The sequence below is a fragment of the Puma concolor genome, chromosome E1 (assembly GCF_028749965.1).
Source record: "Puma concolor isolate L17-30 chromosome E1, mPumCon1.1.hap2, whole genome shotgun sequence".
Taxonomy (NCBI): Eukaryota; Metazoa; Chordata; class Mammalia; order Carnivora; family Felidae; genus Puma; species Puma concolor.
Window position 1 is genome coordinate 27,408,218 of NC_141680.1, and position 24,629 is coordinate 27,432,846.

General features: G+C 34.9%; 1 protein-coding gene across 21 annotated transcripts in view; it reads left to right on the forward strand.

Moving 5' to 3' along the window:
* The window catches only part of BCAS3 (BCAS3 microtubule associated cell migration factor), a 629,185-nt gene that overhangs the window by 308,597 nt on the left and 295,959 nt on the right, over window positions 1–24,629 (forward strand). For 14 of the 21 annotated variants that reach the window (XM_086686763.1, XM_086686762.1, XM_086686767.1 and 11 more), the window contains 4 exons: window positions 610–654; window positions 8,311–8,435; window positions 10,662–10,827; window positions 12,763–12,863. In XM_086686763.1, coding sequence (XP_086542889.1) covers window positions 610–654; window positions 8,311–8,435; window positions 10,662–10,827; window positions 12,763–12,863 — 437 coding nt within the window. The remainder of the gene's footprint in view (window positions 1–609; window positions 655–8,310; window positions 8,436–10,661; window positions 10,828–12,762; window positions 12,864–24,629) is intronic. The other 7 variants (XM_086686764.1, XM_086686769.1, XM_086686768.1 and 4 more) reach the window with 1 other exon arrangement.

A 24,629-nucleotide genomic window follows, 5' to 3' on the forward strand; every position in this document is an offset into this window, starting at 1 on the left:
ATGCTAATTTCTGGGAATGTGACCCTACATGGAAATAAATCATACTACTTATATTTAGTGTTTGTTCCTTTGGCCAGCAATGCACAGTTCAATTTACTTTAAATAAGTAGCCTAGAAAATACATACTTTCTTTCTGTGGCTCTGAGAATGCAATCAGTGAAGAGCAAATAATGCTTATCAATTTTTTATTGAGTTCTCTTTAGCTGATTTTAAACATTTTGTGTCATACAACCACACATCTGTTGCTCCTGATTCCACTCTTCTCTCTATCTGATTATTCCACTTAACTTGTACTTTGTTTTAAGGGCCTCAGAAGTGAAATTTATTTTATTTTACCTTAGGAACCCTACAGGGGTACTCCAGAAAAGGGGGAGAAATAGACCATTTTGAAATCGCCAATCCTATGAAAATTAAGGGACTTGTTATTTCACGTCATTCTGTTTATTGGTTATATCAGACTCATTAGTATCTACAGCAGAATTGCAAATGATTACTAATTTTTTCAGTTATTTTATCCATACTCGATAACAGTATGATATACATGTATTTGTTAATGTGAAATGAGTTTTCCTCTAATTTTTTGTGCGTTTTCCCCCCTTTTCCATGAAGGCCTTATCTGTTTGGAGCGGGGTGTTTTTCCATAAAAGCTCCATGGTGAGTCCCAGTTCAGTCCCGCATGCCTAATTCATTTGCTGTACTCTCAAAAAGTAACTCTGTTTCGTACTTTTGTCTTCAGTTGCATGGCCTGATCACAGATAGATGCACATTACTGAACAATTTATCGATGGGACATGAATGTTGATATTTAAGCTTTAAAAGAGCAGGGTTTTTTTTTTTTTTTTTTTGGTTTCACTTAATTTCTTGAAGAGTCAAATAAAACAATCACAGACTAATATTTAAAAATAAGAAATTAGGATTTTCTCATAATGCTAGTGTATGTTATAAGACAAGGCTAACAACAGAGTTTAAAGCTTTGAGTAGTATAGTGATAAAAGCGCCTTATGTATCGTGCTGAACATTTGAAGATAGGATTTATTTTGAAATATAAAGATATTTAAGGTATACTAAAAAGAGCCTATAAATTTTTACTGCATTTTATTTGGTACCAAAGGAATAGGGTCAGTTCTGTTTTGAAGAGTTTAAGTATTTAAGGGCCTACATGATGAAGAAATTTGTGATTCACATAAAAACCCCTAAATAATTTATTATTTTGACTATAACTTATTTATTTACTAAATTCGCATATAATAATGCCTAAAATATAACTTTGTCAGTCTTAGACACGAGAGTCATAGAAAAGAAACAGAGCATATGTAATACTTTCATGTAAAGATGTGAAGTAGAATGAATTTAGAGCCTGGTATATTTAATATTCTGGTTAAAAGTTAGGCCTCCAGAATCAGACTGTCTAGGTCCTAAACCCCAGTTCACACACTTACTACCTATATGATCGTGCGTAATTTTCTAAAACCTTCCTGTTTCTCGGTTTCCTTATCTTTTAAGTGGCACATAGTAAGAGATCAGTAAATGTTAGCTGCTTCTACTACTATGTTGTTAAAGGGAAAAATACCATTTTTGAAAAGAAGCTTCTTTGAATTAGATCATACTTTTTTTTTTTTTTTTTTTTTTTTTGCTTTTAAGAGTTAAGTGAGCCAGAAGGACTGGGGCAATATAAGGTATATCAGTTTTATAAATGTAGTCAGAATACTTGAGAGAGTTTTGCACGTGTGTGTAGTTCTTATAACTGTTCCTGGGAATTGTTCATACTGTCCCATTATCCTAGGGAAAAGCCTGCCAATGATTTTTCTCCTGAATAAAAAGAAACTGCCGTAGTTCTTTCAGGTACACTCTAATGTAATGCAAACTAATTTCAGTGTTCATTTGCCACAGGAACATCTGAAAATTTTATTATCATATAAGAACAGGGTAACAAATCATAAAGACTTCCTCCTTGAAATGCAGCATCAAAATTAGGACACAGATTGTGAAACTATTTTAAAGAAATTCAGGGAATAAGGGCATAAAAATTCCCTGCAAGTCCATCTTCATTCTTTTTGTTAACCAGATTTCATCCCCAAACAAATAAGATACATGGATCTTACTTAGGAGCTTATAGTGAGCAGTTTTTAAATGCTAGATTCAACATATGACAGATTGCCTTTGTAGACTAAACTTAGATTCCATCTTAGGATAAATTTCTCATTCTAAGTACAAAGAAAAGAGTTTTAGTATGTTAATAAAGACTGAAGTTTTAGCATGGAAGTAAATAAAGATGGAGTAACAAATGTTGTATGTTAAATAAGAAAACTCCATTCCTTCACCGGCTTATATGCTCCTCAAATTTAAGCAAAAGCACTTGTCAACCAGAAATGATTTGAGGTTGAAACAAGATTAAAAGAGCCAGATTAAAGAAAGGGATATATGAAATATAGTAGACTTTTAAATCATTGCCTGTCTTTTAGAAGACTGCTTTGTGGTTTGTTTGATGCCATCGTTAGCTCACAAGAAACTCGTTTTTAGTCACTTATACTGGCCTAAAAGATCCTCCTTTAAAATACGTTCCTTCACTAGTGGTGCATGTTTTTCCCATTAAGATCTTAATGAAACCTCAAATTAAGGCAGCAAAATGAATATAAATTTGACAACTTCTAGCTTGTTTATAAGAGCTTCTTTGTTTTAACAGTTTTTGCTGTTTTTCCATGCTATTTAGCATTCAACCGGAGGATGTTTTTATTTACAGTTCCGAAATAAAACGTTATGCCAAACAAATATTTTTATAGTACTTCCAGTTGCAGGTTAACATTTGTGTTTTGGAAGAATATGAAATTTTTATAGTTCCTCTTAAAATGTAATGAACACTTCATACAATTTTTTTTATTACTTTCAAGTTGCAACCTTTGTATTTAGCTAAGATTTTGCTTTTGATAGATCACAGTTTCTGCTAATTCTTCGTTCTTTGATAAACTGGTTTGTTTTTGTTCATGCAGTTGCAGTGAGTCAGTTTAAAATAATGTCTTTCCTTTTGATAACAAAATAAACTTGTTGGAAAGTTATATAGGTCGTCTTTGACATTTTAGCCATCTTCTACACTCTGGGGATTGTGCATCCTCCAGGATATATGAGTTTGAATGACTGTCTAAAATATTAGAAAAGAATCACACATATAATACTTCTTTAATATAGAAATTTTAAGAGAAATAGTCATTGTGAATTGTTAAAAATGGATTTTGCTTTCAGTATTACAAATAATAACAAGTATTTATTGAGCTTCTAATGTACATGTAGTATTATGTTTAAACTGCTGGTATTTTTGAATTGCTTATCACAAGAAAAAATATATACATAGTAGTGTGGACAAAAATAGCCCATTTGGATATATCCCATACTCATAACCTGTATTTGTATTATATAAGGTTAAGTTAAAGAAGAATTAAAACTTACATATCAAACTATATTTAAATTTTAATTAGTGCTGCCTGAGAATATTCAATTTATATATAAATACTTTATTTAAACTAATCTTGTTCTTTTGAGAATCTTTAAAATATTAGAAATTCATTTTTGAAAGGAAAGATTTACATGGAGGGGAGAATCTTATTAAGTTTACATGAATCTGTTAGAGCTTTAAGAATAACTTGTGATAGAATAATTTTAGGTATATTATTAATATCTTTATTTGAAATAAAATACTTTCAGTTTCCCTCTTAGTTCTTCTTTTAGAAAAATAAAGTTGAGAGTGAGAGAAAACTTCTAAATTCCTTTTAAAAGTTCAATCACAGTGAAGAATATAAAGAAAGATTTTTCTTCTTATCTACAAAGACACCATACCACTTGTAATTCTTACAGCAATATTGTGTCCAACATTTAAACTGGAATATCGAGTGTACCCTTATGTTCTAGAAAAGGAAAGAAATGGTGCTTCTATCTCAGTTGAGCTCTTTCCATGCTTGTGTCCTTCTAACCAAGGCACAGAACGTCATTGCTGCTTTTCATGCCTTCCGCAGATACTCCATTTGTGCCCTGTTCTATGGGACATAGTAGATTTATCCAGATGGACATAATTTTTCTGTAATTTTAAAGCAGATATTATTAGTTTGCTTTTTTTTTCCTCTTTGCAGTAGGGTGTGGAGAAACAAAAAAGGCAAGAGAAATTCAATATGTTAATCTGATTGGATTACATAATACAGTAAAAGCCAATGGGTAACTTCAGTAGTCTCTATAAGTATTTTGGAAGATGTCATAGTGTTAATGTCCCTAGAACTTCTGATGGCAGTGAAAATGATTCTCACTTAACAGTTAGATGGTTAAGTCTCTCAAAAAGGAGTGACAAAAAGGTAAACTCCAGAGTTTTAAATTTAGTACCTTATTTGTTTTGGTTTTTTGTTTCTTTGTATGTTTATTTTACTTTTTATTATGTTGTTTTCTGGTATAAAATTTAGCAAATATGATATTCTATGATCATTATTGTGCCCAATATGGTGAAAGTTGAATTCACTTCATTTTTCTTTTACATACTGCACACAAATTAAGCCAAATTCTACTTTTAATTTTTGAACATGTTATTTATGATGGGCTCAGGAGAGTAAAGAGCAAGAGTTCTCAGTAGAAAGGAATCCATCGTAAGCTCTATCAGAATGCTTTTTTCTGATTTAAACCATAACCAACACAATTGAATTTCTGGACACCATATACATTGAAATTTTATTTTTTATATCAAGACAATTTAATACGTTGATAAATAAATGAAGGAAGGCCTCCAAACACCCAGAGGTATTCTTTTTAAACTTGCAAATGTTTTGTAATGGGATTTATTAAGTCCCTTTCCCAGAATAAAGGGAGAGGTTGAGAGGAAGAAAGAAAAAAAAAAGGTAGTAATGGAATGCTTTCCTAAAACGGTTGGGTCACCAATATAAAGTGAACATGATTTACAAGACTAATACTTTTATCTTTTGTTCCTTCCACGTATGTTTCACTTTTCAGTGTTTTATTTTTCTGCCAACAGAACGTTATTTTGCAATAGAAGTATTCTGGATCGTTTTGGAAAAGTTCATTTCTGCTTCCATCCAAAATTCCTGGTGTTGGTCTTTTTAAAACTTAGGATAAAGAGCAAAGTTAGTCAAAATTAAATTTTCTCCCTTTAGGTAGGAATACTTTATTAATAGTAACCTTTTCTTCAGATTATTTCTCCTTTTAATTTTTCTGAAAGTCTTCTAGACACATGCATATTTTTATGTTGTTTTGTTAAATACCACAGTCATTCCAAATATAGATTGATGATAGAAATGACTTGCTATGAATATATTCACCAAATATGCTCTATCCCCAGTACACAGCACTATACCATGTACAAGGTAGCAAGTTATTCTCAGGGATAAAAACTCTTTTAATCACTTATTTAACACAAACTTTTACTAATATGATTTATTAAGACCCTATCAGAAGAAAAAGAAGAAATAAGGTCTAAAACTTAAAATGATGATTTTTTACATAATTTTAAGCATACTTTTATCATAAGATACTTCCTCTCTGCAGCAGATAATGAGTTTGTATGAGATAATACCATGTTGATGCTTTTTAGTTGTGTGCTCAGATGCTGAGTTATGTGTAATATTATGGAAGCGTAAGAAGTTTTAGCTTTTGTCATGGACTGAATAGACAATATGCTAAAAACCACACACAGAATATATTTTTGCATGGCCAAAGATTAAGTTGATATCTTACCATATTTCTACTCTTTATTACTGTGTTGTGAAAGTAACTATCTGGCCTGATAGCAACTATTTTTTAAGTCTGTTCAGTAGGCACATTTTATCTGTACCATAGCCTCTCTTAAGAAGTGTCATGCTGTTCACTTGTATTCTATCTTGTTGCTTACCACGTGCTTAAAAAAAAAAAAAAAGCAAAACAAAAATAGCATCCAGTAATTTGCAAAGAGCTTTGAATTTGTCCCTGTGAAAGCTTATTTGTACATTTTAGTATTATTGTTCCCTGATGGTGATTCTAGTAAAAACACATAGTCACATAATTGGAAACACCTTTCAACAAATTATGGAACTTTTTTTTCTTTCCTCCTCTCTCCAACCTCCCCAAACTCCTAAGGGTTAAAAATGACCAGAGGAACTAAAAGATGCTAGTTATAGCAACTTACTTGCTCAGTGATAGCAGTTCAGTGATGGAAATAAAGGCTTTGAAGGAGAATTTGGACTCTAAGGTATTCCAGCAGAGAGCATCATAACCAGAAGGGATAAGCTGATGTTGGTTACCCAGATATGGAGGAAAGGTACATGTTTGTTCTGGTGCAGGTCAGGGTGGAGGAGGGGGTGGGCTGGTGTCTTCTTTCCTGTTGGTAGATTATTGTAGTTGTGGCAAATGCAACAAGGAAGTTGTGAAACTGTTTGTAGAACCAGATTCATTTCCTCACAGAAAATTTAAAAAAAAAAAACAAAAAAACATGTCTTTATCCCCTGTCAGTGGAAGTCTGACTGTGACTGGTATTGGTATTTTAGGCACAGGTATGATTTTTATGGGTGATGATGTGAAGTGATTAAGAAATGTAAATGATGGAAAGAAGAGGCCTTTTCATATATGACAATGTGCATTACCATAGATTTGGTACAAAGGGAGAGACCAAAAAGACCAATCACAGTTACCTCTGATCCAAGCTTTTTGCTTTCCCTAGCAGGAAGATGTCAGAGCTGAAGGCTGGGGAAATAAAATATGTGGAAGCCTATTTCAAGTGTCATATGGGCCTGGAAACTGAGATAAACAAAGCACAGTCTGATGTTTTTGAAAATTAGGTTAAGGCTGTGTGCCATATAGAAGACAGTTAACATTGTTGAATACCATAATATGGGAAGGGCTTGTTGAGTACCATAATATGGGAAGGCACTGCCCTGATTGCTTTATGTACTTTTCCTAATATAGCAGTTCTTAAACCTGAACATGCACTGGAATCTCCTGGAGGGCTTGTTTAAAAAAAAAAAAAAAAAAAAAAAAAAGATTATTAAAAAAAAAAAAAAGCACAGATTATTAGCCCCATCCTCAGAGTTGGGGTGTGGCTTGATGAATATTTGCATACCTAAGAAGTTCTCAGATGGTACTACTAGCCAGGGAGCATACTTAGAGAACAAATACAATAAAAAAAACGCTTAAAATAACCGTATGATGTAGGCATTACTATTTGTATTTTACATATTAGTAGTCTGAACTCTAAGAAGTTAAATACCTTAACCAAAATCACCCAGCTAATAAGTGGCAGTATTCAGGTTTCTTCCTGACTCCAAAACCCAATCTTTCTCTACCTAATCATACTTTATTAAAAGATAAAGAGATAGAGGATAGTGAACAAAAGAAGGTAGAAATAATGTTATTTGACATTGGAGACTGACTAGCAGAGTAGGAACATCAGAGCTCTGGTGTCCCAGCTGGGCTGTGATCTTGACCAATTTGCAGCAAGGCTATTTTATGGTGTATGAATTAGAGAAAACCTTACCATTGTTTATCTGAGGTGGTCAGCAGGATTGTCAGTGAGTTTTGAGGAAGTCTTTGCCAAGTCAAAAGAGTCACAGAAGATGAAAGGTTGGTATTAGAAGTTGATGGTATGAAAGCTAAATTGGAGAAAACAAAGAAGAAAGCAAGTACTTTTTTATGGTAGTTACATCAGTTACTTAATGTGTCCTCAAATATGTGAAGAACAGAACAAAAACAGACACATCATTTTCACAGACCCTTGAAGAAAAAATAAACAATAGGCAGATCAGTGAATATTGCCCTAGAGCACTGGATCTTCCCATTCATTGTCTCACCGTGCATAGCATTGTGGCTGAGACCATTTGCAGGGTTTCATTCTGTATCATCTCGTTATTTTCACACATGGTGTGTGCTTTCAACTGCATCATCTCGTTATTTTCACACATGGTGTGTCAATCCCACATCTTATATATCAAAATGAAATGATAAACTATTTTATTATTGTGAGATGTTTATGTTGATTCTATTGTTCTTTAAAATCTCCAGAAAAATGTTATTCATCTGAAAAGAAATGAGTTGGATTTCACCAGCACATAATTCAAGGAGTTAATTTTTATCATTTTTATAAGTTACTATTCTCATAATACTCTGGAATTTTGAACTAATTTTACTTTTACTGCAGAACGCAATCTCACACTGCCAATTATTACTTAAGGCAAAATGCATGTCCACATTGAAGGGTTTGAATACTTAGGGTAGAATTTTGAAGAAAATATGTCACTGTCTTGAGGTCTGTGATTCCATCATGGTAATTTTCTTACTATCATTTTATTTTTTAAGCAAAGTTAAACCACCTCCACAAATTTCACCCAGCAAATCAATGGGCGGAGAATTTTGCGTGGCTGCAATGTTTGGGACGTCCAGATCGTGGTTTGCAAATAATGCAGGTCTGAAAAGAGAAAAAGGTATGTAGTTTACTGATGCTTAAATTTGCCTTTAGTAAAATTCATAGTGGTTCTCCTTGAATAATCTTGGACCCAGTATTCTCTAAATTCATTTTCCATTCAGTTAGCGTATCCATCCTCAACTACTCAAGCCTCGTGGAGGAGAAAGGCTATCCTCTCACTATAAATGTGAAATAAACTTTTAGCCCATCTGAATGTTTGTATTTTGTTTTGTTGGCCACAGTCTACCAGTGTCTTCAACATTGTTAATTCCATACCATTATACATTTTTTTTTCATTACATTTTTGACAAGCTAATTTCATGCCATTGCCTCTGAGGTGTGGAAAGGAAAACCCTTGTTATCCCTGTTTTAGAGACAAAGAGCTTGAGATCAGTGAGTTTAAATGTCTTAGCTGAAAGCACCAGTTAGGAGGTGATAGTATCAGAGTTTGAACCCAGGTTTTCTTTTTTTTTTTTTTTTAATTTTTTTTTTCAACGTTTTTATTTATTTTTGTGACAGAGAGAGACAGAGCATGAACGGGGGAGGGACAGAGAGAGAGGGAGACACAGAATCGGAAATAGGCTCCAGGCTCCGAGCCATCAGCCCAGAGCCCGACGCGGGGCTCGAACTCACGGACCGTGAGATCGTGACCTGGCTGAAGCCGGACGCTTAACCGACTGCGCCACCCAGGCGCCCCTGAACCCAGGTTTTCTAAAGCTCAGTCTTGACTTTAAAAAACAAACCAAAAACTACCAACAACTTTGTCGTGTTATAAATTAAGATAAAAAGTCTCCCACTCAGAAATAGGAGTCCTCTTTTACAGTAACCATTGCTTCTTTGAATTTATATAGTTTTTTTATCCCTATTTCAGTCACCAAGATCAGTACCTAAAATTTATATAATTATAGTTTTAGTGTATTATTCCTTCTTGTGTAGAAGAGTGCCTGCATTCATGGAACAGGTATTTAATGTTGAGTGTTAAGACTTTGTCTTTATTATTTTAGCACTATTAAAGTAGGTCAGAAACTGAGTTGTTAGCGAGGCACTTTTATGCCGTGTTCCACAGGCTGTATTGTTCTTGGCAAAATGGCTCTGCTTTACACTTAATACTGGCAGTCAGACATCAGCCCTCTCCCTTGTTATCGCCTTTCTGTGACCCTTTCCTTGGAAATAGGATCTCAGGCACAGCAGGTTTCTTGCCTAAGTGGGAAAGGATACAGTAAAGTATGCAGGCCTTCCATTTTCTTATCCCATCTTTATTTTTTTGTTACCTCCTTAGTTTTAATGATGCTATCAAAATGACTTTTTGTTACTAGTTAAAACCCTCCGTGAAACTCGATTTCAAATGCTTCTCCCTTCTGTTCTAATTACCCTTTTAACTTACTACTCCTTTATGTCTGACTGACTGGTCGTTAGCCATTTTCTCAAATCAGCTGTAATTGATTCCTCTGGCATGGAGATAAGGTGACCCACCCAGCATTCATGAGTGATTTTATATGCTCCTAGGTTTACTGTAAAACCCAAGATAGAGGACTAAACCTGTTTTGGTCGTGAGGACATGTGTACTCCTTATAAAGTCATTTGATTAAATCCATATTCAGCACCTGACCTTAAAGTATGAGTGGTCTTCATTTACTATAGGGGCCAGTGATCCCATGGAGAGGAAAGAAGAAAGAGGATTTGGGGGGAGGGGGAGGACTTGCATGTTATTCATTTGTTGATTTTAATCCAAATTTAAAAGACAAAGTTTTCTGAGAGAAAGTAGAGGAGAAGTTAGGCTAATTTAGGCATACAGAGAGCCTCTCATGCAGTTGAGTTAGTACATCCCTTGTAACTAAATACTTAGTCCATACAATGTTCCTTTCCAGTCAGTCCTTCCCTGTCCCACCCGATGTCATTCATTTTTTGTAATGTGGAACAAATTACATTGCAGACAAATACAAAAAACTGAAATATTGTTTCACTGTATTAGAATTTTGGTATATTTTCAACATTCTTGAAATGTTGCTTAAGATTTAAAAATATTTTGATAGCACAGAGATTCTCATATTCACTAGCATCTACTTCCAAGAGGCAACCTTTAGGCAGGGAGCAGGCACCATGTAAAAAATTTCCTGCTGTATTTTCTCTCAACAGCCTCAGAAAGGTCTCTTTCAGCCTCTGAAAGGTCAGTAACTTATAAAATTTATGCTGTGCTACTTTTATGCCATTATCACACAACCAGGTTCCCTTTTTCTGTTTGTAGATCAGTCCAAACAAGTTGTCGTTGAATCTCTCTACATTATTAGCTGCTATGGGACCTTAGTGGAGCACATGATGGAGCCACGACCACTCAGCACTGCCCCCAAGATTAGTGATGACACCCCACTGGAAGTGATGACATCACCTCGAGCCAGCTGGACTCTGGTTAGGTTAGTACCTCTTTCCATTGTTTTAGTGGCTTTATTGAAGTATAAAATATTAAAAATGTACAGTTTGATAAAGTTGACATATGTATACGTCTGTGAAACTGGCACCATAATTAACATTATAAAATATCCATTGCCCCCAAATGTTTTCTTTTGCCTCTTTGTTGTCTTTCCCTCCTGCCCCTCTTTATCCCTACCTCACCCACCGAACCCCAGGCAATCACCGCTCTCTGCAACTAGAGGTTAGTTTATAATTTCTAGAATTTTATATAAACGGAATCATAGTGTGCGTACTCTTTTTTGTCTTACTGCTTTTCACCCAGCAAAATTATTTTGATCCATCTCTGCTGTTGCATTTATCAGTAATTCCTTTTTTGAAATATAATGTACATACAATCCATTTAAACTGAATTTTCAGTAGGTTTCCCTACTGTACTGTGGTGTACCCATCACCACAATCAATTTTCATCACCCCCAAAAAGAAACTCTGTACCCATTAGCAGTCACTCCCCACTTTCCCCCAACCCTTCAGCCCTAGACAATCACAATTTAGTTTCTCTTTGGATTTCCCCACTATGGACATTTCCATATAAATGGAATCATACAAAATGTGACCTTTTACATTTGGCTTTCTTCATTTAGCATAATGTTTTCAAGGTCCATCCATGTTGTAACATGTATCATTCCTCTTTATGGCCAAATAATAGTCCACTGCATGGATAAACCACATTTCGTATCCATTTGTTTAAACATTTTGTTTATCCATCAGTTGATGACATTTCTGCTTTTTAGTTGTCATGAATTATGCTGCTAAGAACATTCACATACAAGTTTTTGTGTGATCATATGCTTTCAGTTGTCTTTACTATATGCCACCTTTTGAATTACTTTGTCCTTGCATCTTTGTGTTATGTTTTCTAGGACTTGGGTTGTTTTCTCACAGATAGAGCTTTATGCTTCCTCTGTTTCCATTCTCACGTTCACTGAAAATAGAGAGTACATTGGAACAGCCATTAAGGGGACTGGAAACTAATATAAATAGATTGGAAGGTTTCCTTTTAAAGTGATTCCCAGGATATAATGGCTAAGCACTGTAGAAATGTTTATTAAGAGTCAGAGTCCTTCTAAAAAGTATGTGATCATTAGAATCTTTATAAGCAAGTATTAAAGAGGGAGAAATAAAATCTAGAATAATACCTGTTCAATTTAGTGTATAGTGTTACAGAAGAGGCAGAAAAAAATTTGTCCTGACAGGTATGGAAGGAAACAGACAAAAATGGATCTGAAAATAAGCCTCTCCTTTTGACATTTAAAATATTCTTATATTGATTTTGGGAGGCTCCAGCATTCTTACTACTACTTTACTGGACTAGATTGATCTGATCAATATCTTATTTATCAAGCTATTTAGGAGCAGGCAGATCTAATTAAAATTACTGCACTATCGTTGAAATAAGTGGCTTATTTTGGAACTCAAATACTAATTAGGTCTGTAATAAGTCAACCATTAATTTAACTGCATGGTGTTTTTTAAAAACCACTTTACCTGCTTTATTTTATCTTAAAATATACACATATTCTGAATAGTGAGCTCTAACAGTTGTCCAAAATTAAGTAAAATTAGAACTACTTAGTTGTGACATTTGAATTCTACACTCCCTCTCTGTCCAGTGCTTTGAATGTCTTGTCTATGCTATTAGTAGGTCTTCTGCCATTAAACTAATATCAGCTCTACTTAACTGTATGACTCCCTGTCACCTTTTTATTCTTTTTAAGCAGATGACCTTGTATTTCAGGTTTCAGCATTCCAACAAGTTCATTTTAATGATTGCAAAGATAGTGTGAGTTTATATCAGTGTCTATAAGTGGTGACAGTGATGGTGATTTACATCCCATCTATTAAGCTTAAATATTAATATTCTTCTGCTGTTTCCTTAGAACTCCTCAATGGAATGAATTGCAACCACCATTTAATGCAAACCACCCTCTGCTCCTCGCTGCCGATGCAGTCCAGTATTATCAGTTCCTGCTTGCTGGCCGTAAGTAGTTCTCATTGTTTTTTATTTTCCATACAGTATTTTGAGATTTCATCTTAAAATGCTGACTTTTAATGCAGCCATGCATATGACCACTGGCCCATAGGCTGTAAACAATCAGATTGAGGCAAATAAGAAATTTAATATAAAAGTAAACCATAAGCTTTAGCACACATTAAGTATGCCTCTATTCATATTACTTGGCCATGAGATATACTCCTGCAATTATATAAGTTCATGGGGGTATATCTGATGGTCTCCAGAGTTTTTTTTTTTTTTTTTTAATTAGGATACTAGGATATAATAAACTTCATAAAACTTGGTATCTGTTTCTGACATGAAAAAAAAACACTTCTCACCGTGAAAGTATCAGCAGGTTTTTCTTTTTGTAGGATTTTACTTGGAACAATGAAGCAATGATTGCAACTCCATGGGGTATTTATTTGTTTACTTTCATATCTAAGCCCTAACATTTATAGAGGTTGATCCACGGTCTTTTTTCACGTAAGGGAAAAATGTACAGTGAACTGGACACAGCGTTTTTTGCAGGGGAGACATAGAAAGACAATTTAGTATTTATTATCCAGTTTATGTTCATAGAATTAAAAATTCTTTACAATTATAACTTAATTTTGTAGAATTGACTGGATCCTTAATTTCACTTGATGGCTATGAGCACTGTATGTTTTTAAGAAACTTCCTAAAGAATCAACATTGACATGCTTTTAATGGAGTTTTGTTGTATTGAACTTACTATCTTGCCTGGCCGTTTTATGCAGCATGAAGTAAAATAGTTCTAAAACTATTTTATTTTATGTTTATAATGTGTTACATATTACACTGGAAACAGAAAATTTACTGACTTTCCTTGAAATTTCTGAAACTCCATAATTGTAACAAATAGTTGGCGCCTTGCTCTCTTATAAAATTGAACTCACTGATTCTTCCAGCATGTATTTACTGAGTGACTTCTGTGTGTCAGGCACTTGTGATTTAACATGAAGAATATGTTGCTTCACTAATGCAGGAGACAGGCATTTAATAAAGAAGTAAAATAAAATGAGATGGGTATATTAGTGAACTGTGAGGGCAATGACTTTAGTTGCTAAAGCCCTCACAGGGGGGTGTGGTAAGTCATTTTCAGGTTCAAGAAGCAGAATATATAAAAGTTGTTAGGTTCTAGGTTATTGAAGCATGTATTTAATTTTTATCATTTGAATTGGGAAAAAAATGTAATTTGTATAATATCACATGAAAATCAGGAGAACATTTTCTCCCTGCCTCTCAACAGTGGTGAAAATAGTGTTGAATTAAGAAGAGTTGACTCAGAATTAATAATGGTTTTCTTTGTTTTGTTATTGATATTTTGTTATTTATTGTGTTCCATAGACAAATAGTAATAAGTCCCAGATATATAAGACAAAGATAGGGGCATAAACCAAATGCAGCTCTGTCCCTTGATTTTTGTGTCCTGGCAAATTAAGCTGATTGACATTACTTGATTTTAACAGCTGTAAACACCTTTGTCTAATTCTTCGAGTTACAGAGATCCCCAGGTGCACAGTTTGAGAACTACCACTATAGGCAGTAGCAAACCACCAGATGTTTTCAAGCGTTGGAATGACACCATCAGAACTGCATTTTAGAAAGATCGCTCTGACAGTGTTGTAATGGGAGGTTCAGAGGAGGGGAGGGGTGTGGAGGCTCCGTGACCCTGGAGCAAGGTGAGATGGCTTTAATTATGTCTGTATTACAGAGAAGACAAGGACAAACCTGTGAGATGTTGCAGAGTTGGAATAGAAAAGAATTAGAGATAATTTGTAAGAAAGTAGTCACTGATGATTCTACAGTTTCTAGTTAAAATATGTAATATAAATGCATTTCATGTTAGACCATTCCAGATGGACTAGCTTAGGCCAAGGATAAAGAGGCTTGAGTTCCAGTACCAAACCACCTCTCAATAATTTGATAAGTGTAAAATATTAATAACAACACTTGCTCTTAATAAAGATGTTATTATGGTCAATGAAGGGATGCTGAAGTTCTGTAAAAACTGTAAAACAGTTTAAGCATCACTCTTTATCTTTGTTTCTTGTCTCAAAAGTACTGAATTCCAAATAATAGACTTCAGAGAGTTAATAATGAAATACCTATGCTGACTGTGCGATACTGGCCATGTTGTAATATCTGTTTTCCAAATGGCGAATATAATTAATTTGTTTTCTCTGATTTTGTGAAATGTCACTGTAGATATAATTTAATACGGTATAAAAACACCTAGGAGATAAGTATTTTTGTAATAATTATTATACTACTTCTTTACACTGATGGTAGGGACACAGAATTAGCCTGATTTTAAAGTCCTGTTTTCTTACACAAAGAAAGTCTGTTTGATTGAGAGTCCTTGGACATGCCCGTGTATTACAGGACTGAAGCAATTAAATATGCAAAAGATGGACATCGGCGTCAGAGGAATAAAAGCCTGAAATAACAATTGGTAAAAGCAATGCTGGAGCCAGTTTAGAGAGAATGTCTTTACCTGCCCATCTGTTGGCTCCTTTATGCAAGTTAGAGCCTTATTAAGAAGACATTCTTATTACCCTCTTGCTTTCTCTCCAATTCCTCTTACTGAAACCATTTGAGAAGGTGTTGTGACCTCTTAAAACACAATGATACCATACCTGATGCTGGGAAGCTTTTGTTTTACCTAACCATATTGGAAATTACCTCTTATTTGCCAACTTGAAAAATTGATAAATATATTACTCAAAGTATTTTCAGATATAACCATTTGGAGGAAAACTCTACTGCAAACGTCTCAGATGTTACACGCATTTTCTTTGTTGTATTTGGATCTGTGAATCAAGTGAAGCAGACTTGTACAAACTCCGGAAATTATAATAATAGTAGACAAAGTATGATGTAAATGGAAATGGGAAAGAGACTTTGTCTCAGGGAGAAGAGAGTAGGAGAGCAGGATGTTTAGCAAGGAATCCCCACTCCCCTTCCAGCCCTGTAATCATAATAAGTACACTGCTAGTTGATAAACAAAGTTCTGCATATGTGGCAAAAGGGTGACTGATGGGGGAGGAGAAGAGAAACTTGCCTGAAACACTAAAGACTTCTCACCTAACATTGAACTGAAGGAAGCAAAAACTCCAAATGTTGTGTTCTTAACTGTAGTCACATTTCCCACCTGTATTACTTGAATGGGAATGATGCAAAATTGAGGCATTTTGGTCTATCAGAAATTGAATCATACCAGAATGCTCCTTACTCTACAGAGGTGGAGATGTCTTCTTTGTTATTAGGTTGAACCATAGGAAATTACCATTTTGAGTAAGTAAAACAGAAGTCAAATATCAGCAAATTCAAATTGTTTGAGTACATTGATTAATTTAAATGTGTAAAATGAATGTACAGTTGGTAATCTAATCTTGCTGTATGGCTCAGTAAAGGTAAAAGTCAAGAATCTAATATGAAAAAAATGTTTTGCTTTGGTCGTAAGAAATCTTGGGAACAGTTTATAAAAAGATTATAGCAGAGGAAATTAGTAATTTTTGTGTTAACACACAAAAAAATTTCTCCCTTCAAAAAAATTGCATACTGTAATTACCTTTTCTGAAATAAGCTCTTTATTTCAGTGCATTACTTTGCCAAAAACAAAGATAAGCATTAGAAGAGACTAACAAATATCATTTTGCTTTGAATATGACCCCAAAATAGACAATAGCTTTTTCGTTAGTCTGCTTCAGTGCTTCCCAAATTATAAATTAAAGATAGGATTTACTGAGTTGATTTGGGAAAGTTTTATTTAGGGGAAAAATAATGTTTCCTCCTTTTCTTTCAGGTAATTTGGCAGCAGCAGTATTTTTAAGTTGTTGACATTAACTAGCTTTATTGGGGGGAGGTCAGACTTTGAACTTCTTTCTGAGATAATCCATGGGTATGTGAGAAGTTCCTCCGTAAGCTTATTGAATTTTCCTGGTTAAATGGGAACAGGAGATCATTCAACAGAAACATAGCCTTGATACACAATAGAAAGGTAACTGGGATCCATAGACTCTCTCTCTGTTTTATTTGGGATATAATTGTTTTCCTCTACCTTTTCAAGCATTATAGGAAAGGTGGAGAGAACTTTTGACACCATATGGAAAGGAATGAGAAACACAGAAAATGGTTAAAACATATAATATATACTTTAGATATATATGTTTCAATTGGATTTAAAATTTTATGTGTGTGAAAATAATGTTTTTATTGGGTATTTCTCAAAGTTCCATTTGGGTTGTACCATTCTTCCTGAAACAACAACAAAAACCAGAATATATAAAACAACTGTTTTCAAGTTACTGGATACCAGGTATTGAAAGACAGTGGTTCCTGGGGTGCCTGGGTGGCTCAGTCGGTTAAGCGTCCAACTTCGGCTCAGGTCATGATCTCATGGTTCGTGAGTTTGAGCCCTGCATCGGGCTCTGTGCTAACAGCTCAGAGCCTGGAGCCTGTTTCAGATTCTCTGTCTCCTTCTCTTTCTGCCCCTGCTCTGCTCACACTCTGTCTCTGTCTCTCAAAAAGTGAATAAACATTTTAAAAAGAGAAAGACAGTGGTTCCTGAGAGATGGGAAACAAACGAGGCAAGCCTTACAACTGCCTCCATTTATTGCCTTGAAAGAGTTTCTGGGCTGTGCTGCAGTGAGGGGGGGCAAGGGGGGATCCAAGTGGAATACAGAGAGAGAGGACACAGAGCTGAGAGTCCAGTAAGACCAAGGAAGAGCATCTACCAGCAAAGTATTATGAGCTATTATCATAAATAAAGTTTACCTGTAACAGCCATACCATTTCATTTATATGTTGTCTCTGGCCACCTAAAAATTATAACCAGAAAGTTGAGTAATAATGACCCACAAAGCACTACCTATTTACTGTTTGCTAACTCCTAACTAGAATTTTCTGGATTAAGCCATCAGAGAGAATGGATCTGCACAGAATGTGAACTCTGAACATCTGCAGAGGGTCCTTCTCTAGTATTCTGCACAGTACTGGTGGTTGTAGGAAACCACCAGAAGCCAAGGAAACAACCACCAGAGAGTCCTAGAGCTCACACAGGGTCAGGAATAGTGACTCTAAAAGAGTGATTGCAACTGTGTTCCATATGTTTGAAAAGTTAAGCAGAGACATGGGAAATTTTAAAGATTCAAATCAAAGTTCTAGATAAGAAAGCCTACATGTGAAAGTTGTACTGGATAAGATTGAAGATAAATTAGAAATCATGGAAGAAAATACTAGTGAACTTGAAGATAGACCAAGACAAATTGTCCAAAATGAAACACAGTAAAAACAGTATTTTAAACAGTTTCACTGAGCTGTAGGATAACCTGCACTTGAAAGCAGAGTCCCTGAAGGAGGGGTTGGATGACAAGAGAAATAGTCAAAAAATGTCCAGATCTGATATAAATTATAAGTTCACAGATCTGAGAAGGTCAATAAATCTCAAGCACAAGAATCTTGAAGAAAACCATACCAAAAAGTACATTATAATCAAATTGCTCAAAATCATTTAGAAAAAGTCTAAAAGCAGCTGAAGAAAAAAAAAAGATGTTACATACCTAGACAAAAATGATAAGAATGGCAGATTTAAGTACTGAAAGGAAGCAACTGTTAACCCAGAATTCTGTCCCCCTTCCCCAAAAAAATCCTTCAAAAGGAAGGCAAAATAAACATATTTTCCAGATATACAAAAAATTTAAAAATGATCAGCCATAGATGTGTTCTGTATGGAATGTTAAAGGAAGTTGCAGAAGAAAAATGATACTAGATGGAAAGGAGTGAAGAACACTGAATATGGTTAAAACACAAAATATGCGGGGTTTGGGGGTAATGATTTCTGTCTCTTTAAAATTTACTGGGGCGCCTGGGTGGCGCAGTCGGTTGAGCGTCCGACTTCAGCCAGGTCACGATCTCGCGGTCCGTGAGTTCGAGCCCCGCGTCAGGCTCTGGGCTGATGGCTCAGAGCCTGGAGCCTATTTCCGATTCTGTGTCTCCCTCTCTCTCTGCCCCTCCCCCGTTCATGCTCTGTCTCTCTCTATCCCAAAAATGAATAAACGTGAAAAAAAAATTTTTTTAATTTACTGTTAACCCCAAAATAGTATCAATGTATTGTAGTCTTTAAAATACACACACACATAATGTATTGTAGTCTTTGTGTGTGTGTGTGTGTGTGTGTGTGTGTGTGTGTGTGTAAATGTATGACAACAGTAGCACTGAGGCCAGGAGTGTGGGAAATGGAGCTATTCTAAGGCTTTTATAGCATATTTGAGTGGTATAATATCACTTGAAAGCAAACTTTGATGTATATAATTAAATTTACATAATGTATATAATGAAATGCATGTGATGTATATAATGAAACCAAAAGCAACCTACACCAAGAAAGAAAATAAAAGGAAATAAAGGAAATAAAAATAGATAAGCATGATGATTTAACCCTAAAGCATATCAGTACTTATATGAGTTATAAATGGTCTAAATGTTGTAATAAAAAATCAGTTTTTAAAATTGGATAAAAAAATAATCCCCAACTATATTCTGCTTAGGAGAAACATACTTGAAACCCTGAGTTACTACATTAATATCAGACTACATGAAATACTTCATCCAACAAAGTATGATACACATTCTTTTCAAGTGCACAGCAATGACCAGGATAGACCATATTCTGAGCCATTAAACAAGTCTCAATAAATTGAAAAACTTTCAAGTCATACAAAGTATATATTCTCTGATCACAATAGAATTAAATAAGAAATGAATAACAGATCTCTGGAAAATCCAGAAATATTTGGAAACTAAACAACATACTTCAAAATAATACATGGTTCAAAGAGGAAATCAAAAGGGAAATTAGAAATTATTTTAAACTGAATGAAAATTACAACAGAAAGGATCCATATCTTAGAATACTATTCAAGAAAAAAAAAGTGGATTGAAGTGTAAATATATGCAACAAATTGGCTGAATCTCGAGGACATTATGCCAAGTGAGAAAGCCAGTCTCAGAAGTTTGCTTACTACAGATCTTAAAAGCACCAAGAGAAAAAAAAGAATTCATTTATATAACATTCTCAAAATGACAGAATTCTAGAAATGAATAACAGATTAGTGTTGACCAGGCCTTAGAGACAAAATAGAAGGGAAGATATTGAACATGACTGTAAAGGGTTAGGTCGATCTTTGTAGTGATGGCATAGTTCTGTATCTTGATTGTAGTAGAGGTCACACAAATTAACACATGGCAGAATTTGATAGAACTCTACACAAACAAATACATACCCTTACACAAAATGAGTGTATGTAAAACTGAATATACAAAACTCATGAAATCTGCATAAGGTCTGTGGATTGTACCAATAGCAATTTACTGGTTTTGAAACTAGCTGAAGGCTATACAGAAGACTACTCTATATTATTTTGCAGCTTCTCATGAATCTATAATCATTTCAAAATAAACACTTTAAAGAAAAATAGAAAAAAATGCATGGGGTGGCACTACCTCAGTTTTTTTTTTGTTTTTTTTTTTTTCAACGTTTATTTATTTTTGGGACAGAGAGAGACAGAGCATGAACGGGGGAGGGGCAGAGAGAGAGGGAGACACAGAATCGGAAACAGGCTCCAGGCTCTGAGCCATCAGCCCAGAGCCCGACGCGGGGCTCGAACTCACGGACCGCGAGATCGTGACCTGGCTGAAGTCGGACGCTCAACCGACTGCGCCACCCAGGCGCCCCTACCTCAGTTTTCAAGAGCAAATTTATAGGACTAAATAATGCCTAATGTTATGAAAGAGAAAATTCTGAAAGCAATGGCCTCAGCTTCCACATTCAGAAACTAGAAAAAGTAGAATAAATTGAGGCAAAAGAAAGAACATGATGGAGATCAGAATGGAAATCAGTGAAATAGAAAACAAAAACAGTAGAAGAAATAGAAAATATAGAAAAAAACAGGAAAAATCAATTAAACTATGATGTCATGGGGTGGTTTTCTTCTGCTTGGGGTTTATGAGATTCTTGGATTTGTGAATTTATAGTTTTTGTGAAATTTGAACACTTTTATGGAATTACATGTTCAAATATTTTTTTCTGTCACTTCCCTTCTCTTCTTTTGTGACTCCAGTTATATGTATGTTGACCACCTGATATTTTCCCAGCTTACTAAATTTTTTTCATTTTTAAAAATTCTTTCTTTTTCTCTCTGATTTCGTATAGTATTCTACCTCTTTTAAAAAGTTTATTTTGAGGGGCGCCTGGGTGGCGCAGTCGGTTAAGCGTCCGACTTCAGCCAGGTCACGATCTCGCGGTCCGGGAGTTCGAGCCCCGCGTCAGGCTCTGGGCTGATGGCTCAGAGCCTGGAGCCTGTTTCCGATTCTGTGTCTCCCTCTCTCTCTGCCCCTCCCCCGTTCATGCTCTGTCTCTCTCTGTCCCAAAAATAAATAAACGTTGAAAAAAAAAATTTAAAAAAAAAAAAAAAAAAAAAAAAAAAAAGTTTATTTTGAGAGAGTGTGTACATGCATGCTGGCAGGGGGAAAGGCAGAGAGAGAGTGAGAGAGAATCCCAAGCAGGCTCCACACCACCAGTGCAAAGCCCAACACAGGGCTTGATCTCACAAACCATGAGATCATGACCTGAGACAAAATGAAGAGTTGGACATTCAACTGACTAAGCTACCCAGGTGCCCCTCTACATATTTAAATACATTAGGTCTTCTACTCTACTTGGCCTAATCTGCTGTTAATTTCATTCAACATATTTTTAAAATTTCAGGTATCATATTTTTCATCACTGGCAGTCCCATTTGGATCTTTTTTATATCTTTCATTTCTTTCCTCATCATGTATGTGTTTGAACATATGGAACATTTGTTTTATAATAGCTCTTCTAGAATCTCAGGGTTCTATTTCCTTTTACCACTATGGTGTTTCTTGGAGGTTTTTCTATTGATTGATTGTTCTCCTAGGTCTGGGGTGTGTTTTCTTGCTTCTTTATATCCCTAATGATTTTTGATAAGATGCTGGGCATTTTCAGTTTCATGTTGTTAAGTGGTGGATTGTTCTTTACTCCTACGATGCATTCCTATTACTTGTAATAAATGTGATTCTTTCTATGCCTATTCTTAAGCTTTATTATGGAGGGTTCCAAATTGCCTTTTGCTTAGGCCTAATTTAGTTATTTTAGGAGATAATGAAAATCAAGTCTCTCTTATGTGGCCAGTAGTGGTAATGTATGATCATAATTATTTTTTAAGCTTCAGTTGCTTGAAACCTGTGTATTATCTTAATTATTATCTTGCATTACACCACTTCTGCAGTTTTACTTCTGACTCTTTTTACTTTTTGCCTCTAACATAAACGCAAATAAGAAAGATATATGTGAGTGACTATAACACATTGTGATAAGTGCTATGTTGATAGCATGAATTAATTGGTACAAAAGTTCAAAGAAGAAAGAAGTTAGTTATTAGTGGGGCTGGAGAGAAGTGGCTGAGGAGGTTAAATCTCTAGGATTTAGAACTATGTAAGGTGACTGAAGAAAAGTGAGGAGGAAAGGATGACTGGCTTGGGCAATAGCTTATGCCATTCATTGCAACATTAACCGAACTATGTTGTCTAGAGTAGGAAAGAGAATTGGTGATTGCATTGTGGCTTCTGTATTGGTACCTGTGGTAATGTTCAGTAGGCTTTTAGAAATAACCCCAAAACTTCCATATGTGTGTTTACAGGTTGCAGCTCCCTTCTGAGGTTTGTTTTGTTTCTTTGTGTTTTTTTTGTGGGGTTTTTTTTTTTGGATGTAATTGTTAATGCAGGTACACTTTCTATGAAATAATCTTATCCCAGCAAGAGTGTAGAAAGAAGCAGTAAGGTTGCATTGCAATTCTCTAGACAGTACGACATGTAAGAAGGTGGTATTCACTCTAAAAATCACTCTAAAAGCTCCAACTGGAACATTACTTTCAAGGAATAGTGTTGCTTTGACAGAAATCTTAGTTTATTATTATACTAAAGAGAACTAAGTTCTGAGTTTCTTTTGAATAGCTAGGCTCTCTCTTGGTATGTATGGTTTCAAAACATGTTATTGCTTTACTAATCTCTTACACTTCAGTAGCACTTTTATTTTAGTCTTTATATATAATGAAGGAGATAGTACCTGAAAATAGTATTGAGATTTATGTTACATATAAAAGTATAAAAATCACAAGTCAACAGTGTATTTAAGATTAGAATCTACAGATCTGATTCCCAACAGATTTTGTACTACTGTCCTACCAGCTATAACCATGAAAATAGAAATAGCAAATATTTTCCCTTGTAATATAAAGTCATACTTTTGACTTCAGAATGAAGTTATTTTAGAATTTTACTATCCTATTGTTTTATTGGTTTTACAATACAGTGGTGATATATTTTGAACATATTGATACAAAAAGGAAAAAAAATCACTGGTCTTATCTCCTATGGTCATTGTCAGTGCCTCGGAAAAGCAATTAAATATGCAGTGCTTTTCTGAGCTGCTCTCTTTTGAATGTGACATCGGATTTAACTTAACATCCTGGATTGCATTGCTGCTGTGGTATGTACCAAGTATGATGGAGGTACTCAACAATATTTCCTTGCATTGTCCATAATAAATATTTGCCCAAGAGTGGGTAGGGTGGAAGGGGAAGAAAGAAATGTTTTTCTCTTGTAGAGGAAACTTGTAATGTAGGACTTATTTAAAGAGTATTTATAGTCTATTGTTGGTCCTTGGGTGTGTCATACTGCTCTATCCAGGTCTGAATATCTGAGGTAGTTAAGAAACCACTTCAGACTGAATTGTATTCTATGATTTCTCTTATTTGTACTTAATTTTATCAACTTGACATGTCCTTCCATAGATAATTTTAGTGAGATGAGTGTTTTTCTTCAAGAGACCTCAAGATTAATATATATTGACCCCGAATTTAGCCATATATATGTTGTATAACTTGGGGAACACTATGAAATTAAATACCTTTTCTTCAATGTAAAGATGTTGAATAGTTAAAGGAAACTGCCATCAACAATCTGCAAACTTGATAAATTATGGATTGAATAGTTTAGATTAGATTACCCTTTTTCCTTCTTCTTTCTCTTTGTGTCTCTGGGAGATATACTTCTTATTGATACCCATATCTTTATGTAGAGCTTCACATTTATGGAATAGTTCCTTGGGTTTTTCTGTCACTGCTGATTTATTGTCGAGATGTTTCAACCAGAAGCCCTGTTTGTTACGATGTAATGACCTATATACTCCATTCTGAAGTGGGTAGCATTCCTGTCATTTGCTTGAGCATTTACCATTTGGGGAAAAAAATAGTTTACATGTCAGTCCACCTTCCTGTCTTAATTGTCCTTAAATTTGAAACGAAACAAAAGGAAAGTTTTTTTTAAAGGGCTGTTTTGTATTTTTATTTTTTGTTGTTAATTTTTTTAATGTTTATTTATTTTTGAAGAAGAGAGACACAGCATGAGTGGGGAGGGGCAGAGAGAGAGGGAGACACAGAATCCCAAGCAGGTTCCAGGCTCTGAGCTGTCAGCACAGAGCCCAACACGGGGCTTGAACTCACAAGCTGTGAGATCATGACCTGAGCTGAAGTCGGATGCTTAACTGACTGAGCCACCCAGATGCCCCCCTTGTTTTGTATTTTTAAATGTCCTTATTTTACAGAATTGTAAGTGATACTAGTATCTTAATGTTTGTTAGGT